Source organism: Rhinopithecus bieti, unplaced genomic scaffold (assembly GCF_001698545.2).
Source record: "Rhinopithecus bieti isolate Rb0 unplaced genomic scaffold, ASM169854v2 scaffold_5273, whole genome shotgun sequence".
NCBI lineage: Eukaryota > Metazoa > Chordata > Mammalia > Primates > Cercopithecidae > Rhinopithecus > Rhinopithecus bieti.
Genome location: NW_016805057.1, coordinates 125,383 through 129,352, shown reverse-complemented (window position 1 = coordinate 129,352; position 3,970 = coordinate 125,383). Strand labels below are relative to the sequence as shown.

General features: G+C 39.7%; 1 protein-coding gene across 1 annotated transcript in view; it reads left to right on the top strand.

Moving 5' to 3' along the window:
• The first annotated feature begins 311 nt into the window (after nt 1-311).
• Nucleotides 312-3,970, top strand: part of LRRC63 (leucine rich repeat containing 63) — a 66,279-nt gene continuing 62,620 nt past the window's right edge. The window contains exons 1-2 of the mRNA XM_017870952.1: nt 312-632; nt 1,242-1,478. Of these exons, the coding sequence (XP_017726441.1) occupies nt 1,394-1,478 (85 nt within the window). The 5' untranslated portion in view covers nt 312-632; nt 1,242-1,393. The remainder of the gene's footprint in view (nt 633-1,241; nt 1,479-3,970) is intronic.

Genomic DNA, 3,970 nt, shown 5'->3' with positions numbered 1-3,970 from the left:
GCCCATATTCTAGACACCCAAGTAAAGCATCCTGTAATCGAGAGAAGTAAATAATAAATAATAGTGGTCATTGCCATTAAGCATAAGAATAGTAATAACAATTGTCACCACGGCGTTCCGTACAGCAGCTGCACGTGGAGCCGGCTTCTCCTCCGGTCCCCACGGCCCGCAGCCTCCCCTGCAGCCCCACAGGGCGGCTGAGTAAGGCTAGAGGACTCCGCGCGCGCCGCACAGTGGGCTGGGCCGGCCCCTCCCGGTGCCCGCCCCGCCGGTCCCGCCCCCGCGCCTGCGCATCAAGTGGCTGGGCTGGCTTAGCGGACCCCGGTTGCTAGGGTGTGTCTCCTTGGCCTCCTAGAGGGTGGATCCGTGGTGCTTCTTCGGGAACAGCCTCCTGCAGGAAGACCCGCCACCTTGCTGGACCTTTACCTCGCTGCCTAGATTCCGAGGAATAGGAGATAGGAGACGAAAAGCCAGTTGGTTTGGGAAGCGGCTGATTATCCTAAAGGGTAGTGTGGGAGTCCAGCACTTCCGTGCACCTCTTTGGGTACTACGGAAGGGAGATTTCCAGCATCGAGTGGAATGTATGACCAGGGAGTACACCTTGAGCGTTTGTGTGCAGTTATCTTTTGGCGGTAAACGGCCCATTTGTGCAGTTCCAGGGTGTTCCCTTCTAGGCTATCAATGGAGTAGTGCCGTGCCAGGCACTTTTGATGTTGCCCTGCAAACTAAAAGCACATTTTAGGGGTGCATCTTCTGGCATCATTTCTAAACAGCATGAGTTGGGATCCAGCAGCCCTGGGAAACCTCATTATAGTGAAACCTATCTTATTTTAGGATTGAATGGTTTTGGCCCAAGCATAGTGGTTGAAAAGCCATTATAGAAAGAAAATAATTTGTTTGTGAATAGTTAGATATGGTGGGTCTTCAGAGGCTTATCTAATGAAGAGATCGTCTACATATTTCTGACCAAATTCTTTCTACATTTTTAGTGATAACATTTTGGAGGGAGAGAAAAATATGTCATTTCGACTATTCTGAAAAATCAGTATTCACTAGTTGAAATAGCATTGGCAAATTGAACTTTGTACTAACATGGAAAATTGTAGAATGATCCTGGGTAGTAATAATACACATATTTTTAAAATTATACGTTTCCTTATAAACGTACATTTTAACTGGATTCTTTCTATTAATAGAAGTTTTAAAGAATTATTTTCTTACCCTCTTTTTTTTTCATAAAGGAATTCTGCTTGGATTCAGTAGAATATTGCAACAGAATGATTTTCATTAAGATGTAATCTAAATTCTTATTTTTCAACAATTCAAACATATTCAAAACCTTTTCAATTCTCACACCAAGGATTATGAAAAACAGCACTTATTATTCATTAAAATGCAAAAGCCCCCACTACTTCTTCGAAGACCCTTACCTCCAAAATTCACTAAGCCGTCTTTACATGAGATAAAAACCCATACAGGTATGTGTATTAATCAGATATGTGTATTAACATTTATGTATCTTTCATAGAAATTCCTTGACTTGCACAGCTCAGAATCGCAATAAATACACTCACTAATAACTTACAAATGTTTGTTGTCAGATGAGAACATCCAATTCAAGCCTACAGATGCATTTATTGATACTTACTGGTGGACTTAGTAGGTTCAAGTTTACCTCATCGATAAAATGTACGTGTAACCCCAGAATTGGTACTCACAGGGCTTTCTCAGTCGTGCGTGGATGTGTGCAGAGCACTGAAAAATGTGAGTCACTCAACACCCATGCCCCCAGCTGAGGTGGAACGAGGCCACCTCTGCCTTCTTGTTTCAGCTCTCATGTTGTAAACAGGTACTGTGTTCCCTGTCTGTTTAGCGCTGTGTTTCCTGAATGTTTTGTGCTTTTAGTTAGTGATTTCACTGTGGGCCCCAAGCATAGTGCTGAAGGACTGTCTAGTGTTCCTGAGCACAAGAAGGCTGTGATGGGCCTTACAGAGAACAAGATATGTGTTAGATAAGCTTCCTTCAGGCATGAGTAGTGTTGTTGGCCCTGACTTCAATGTTAACAAATCAACTGTATATATTTATTAAAGTGTCTTTAAATAGAAACAAATATAAAACAAAATTGCATGTTCATCAGTTGATGAAAATGTTGAAACCAGAGGTTTGTAGGAACCTAGCCCCATATTTCTCCTAGGAGAAATGGTTGAGTAATGAGTAATTCATTGTTTGCAGAACAGAACTACCGCAAATAACGAGGACTGAATATATTTAGTGAGCAAAAACAGACCTTACCAGTTCCCTTCATTAGTTACCCACTGAGATAGTGATTGTAATCAGTCAGTCATATAAGTAAATGTAAAATTACCCTGTGATAAGTGCTATGAAGTAAATATGAGCCACTTTTATAACTATAACTTTATATAATACTTAATCCTCTATTTCTGTGTATGGTTTCTATTCCCTCCTTATTATAAGCAATACAATTAGCATATTTTCTCATTTTCCCCTTCTTAGTCTCCTCTTCCATCTGATTTTAGTTGATTGCAGTTTTAGTGTCAACATTTAAACTGTTCAAATATACCTAGTCTATAACTTGATTTATAATGTTAAATTATCATCTTGTGACCTATGGCTATTAACAATATGTAACTCAACTTACCTGTAATACTGCCACAATTTCCTCTCTTACTTTCTCTCCCAACTTTTGTTACATGATTTCTACATCATCATTTCTACATTTCTAGAATGTTCTGTATTTACAATCTGCTCTGTAATATTACAGTATGTAGATTTACAGCTCAAGATTACCAGTTATCTTGTAGTTTCTCTATTCATCTTTTGTTTAAAGTTTATCTTCTAGTACAGAATTTCACAACCTTGGCACTATGGACATTTTGGGCTGGATGGCTCCTTTTTTTTGGTGGGGAAAGCAGAGCTCTCTTGCTCCAAAGGCTCTTGACAGAGGGCTTTGCACATAGTAGGTGTTCAAAATTTGTTTTATTATTTCATCTAAAAAAAAGAAAAAGAAAAATCAAAAAAACAGGATACATGTGCAGAACGTGCAGGTTTGTTACATAGGTATACATATGCCATGGTGGTTTGCTGTACCTATTGACCCATCCTCTAAATTTTCTCCCCTCACTCTCCACCCCCTAACAGGCCCTGGTGTGTGTTGTTCACCTCTCTGTGTCTCTGTGTTCTCAATGTTCAACTCCCACTTATGAGTAAGAACACACGGTGTTTGGTTTTCTGTTCCTGTGTTAGTTGGCTGAGGATGATGGCTTTCAGTTTCATCCATGTCCCTGCAACGTACACGATCTCATTCCTTTTTATGGCTGCATAGTATTCCATGATGTATATGTACCACATTTTCTTTATCCGGTCTGTCATTGACAGGCATTTGGGTTGGTTCCATGTCTTTGCTATTGTGAACAGTGCTGCAATAAACATACATGTGCATATGTCTTTACAGTAGAATTTGATTTATATTCCTTTGGGAATATACCCAGTAATGGGATTGCTAGGTCAAATGGTATTTCTGGTTCTAGATCCTTGAGGAATCCTTATACTGTCTTCCACAATGGTCAAACTAATTTACGTTCCCACCAACAGTGTAAAAGTGTTCCTATTTCTCCACAGTTTTGCCAGCATCGATTGTTTCCTGATATTTTAATAATCACCATTCTGACTGGCACGAGATGGTATGTCATTGTGGTTTTGATTTGCATTTCTCAGATGATTAGTGATGTTAAACTTTTTTTTGTATGTTATGTTTGTTGGCCACATAAATGTCTTCTTTTAAGAAGTGTCTGTTCATATCCTTCACCCACTTTTTGATGGGGTTGTTTGTTTTTTTCTTGTAAATATGTTTAAGTTCCTAGTAAATTCTGGATATTAGACCTTTTTCAGATGGGTAGATAGCAAAAATTTTCTCCCATTCTGTAGTTGCCTGTTCACTCTGATGGTAGTT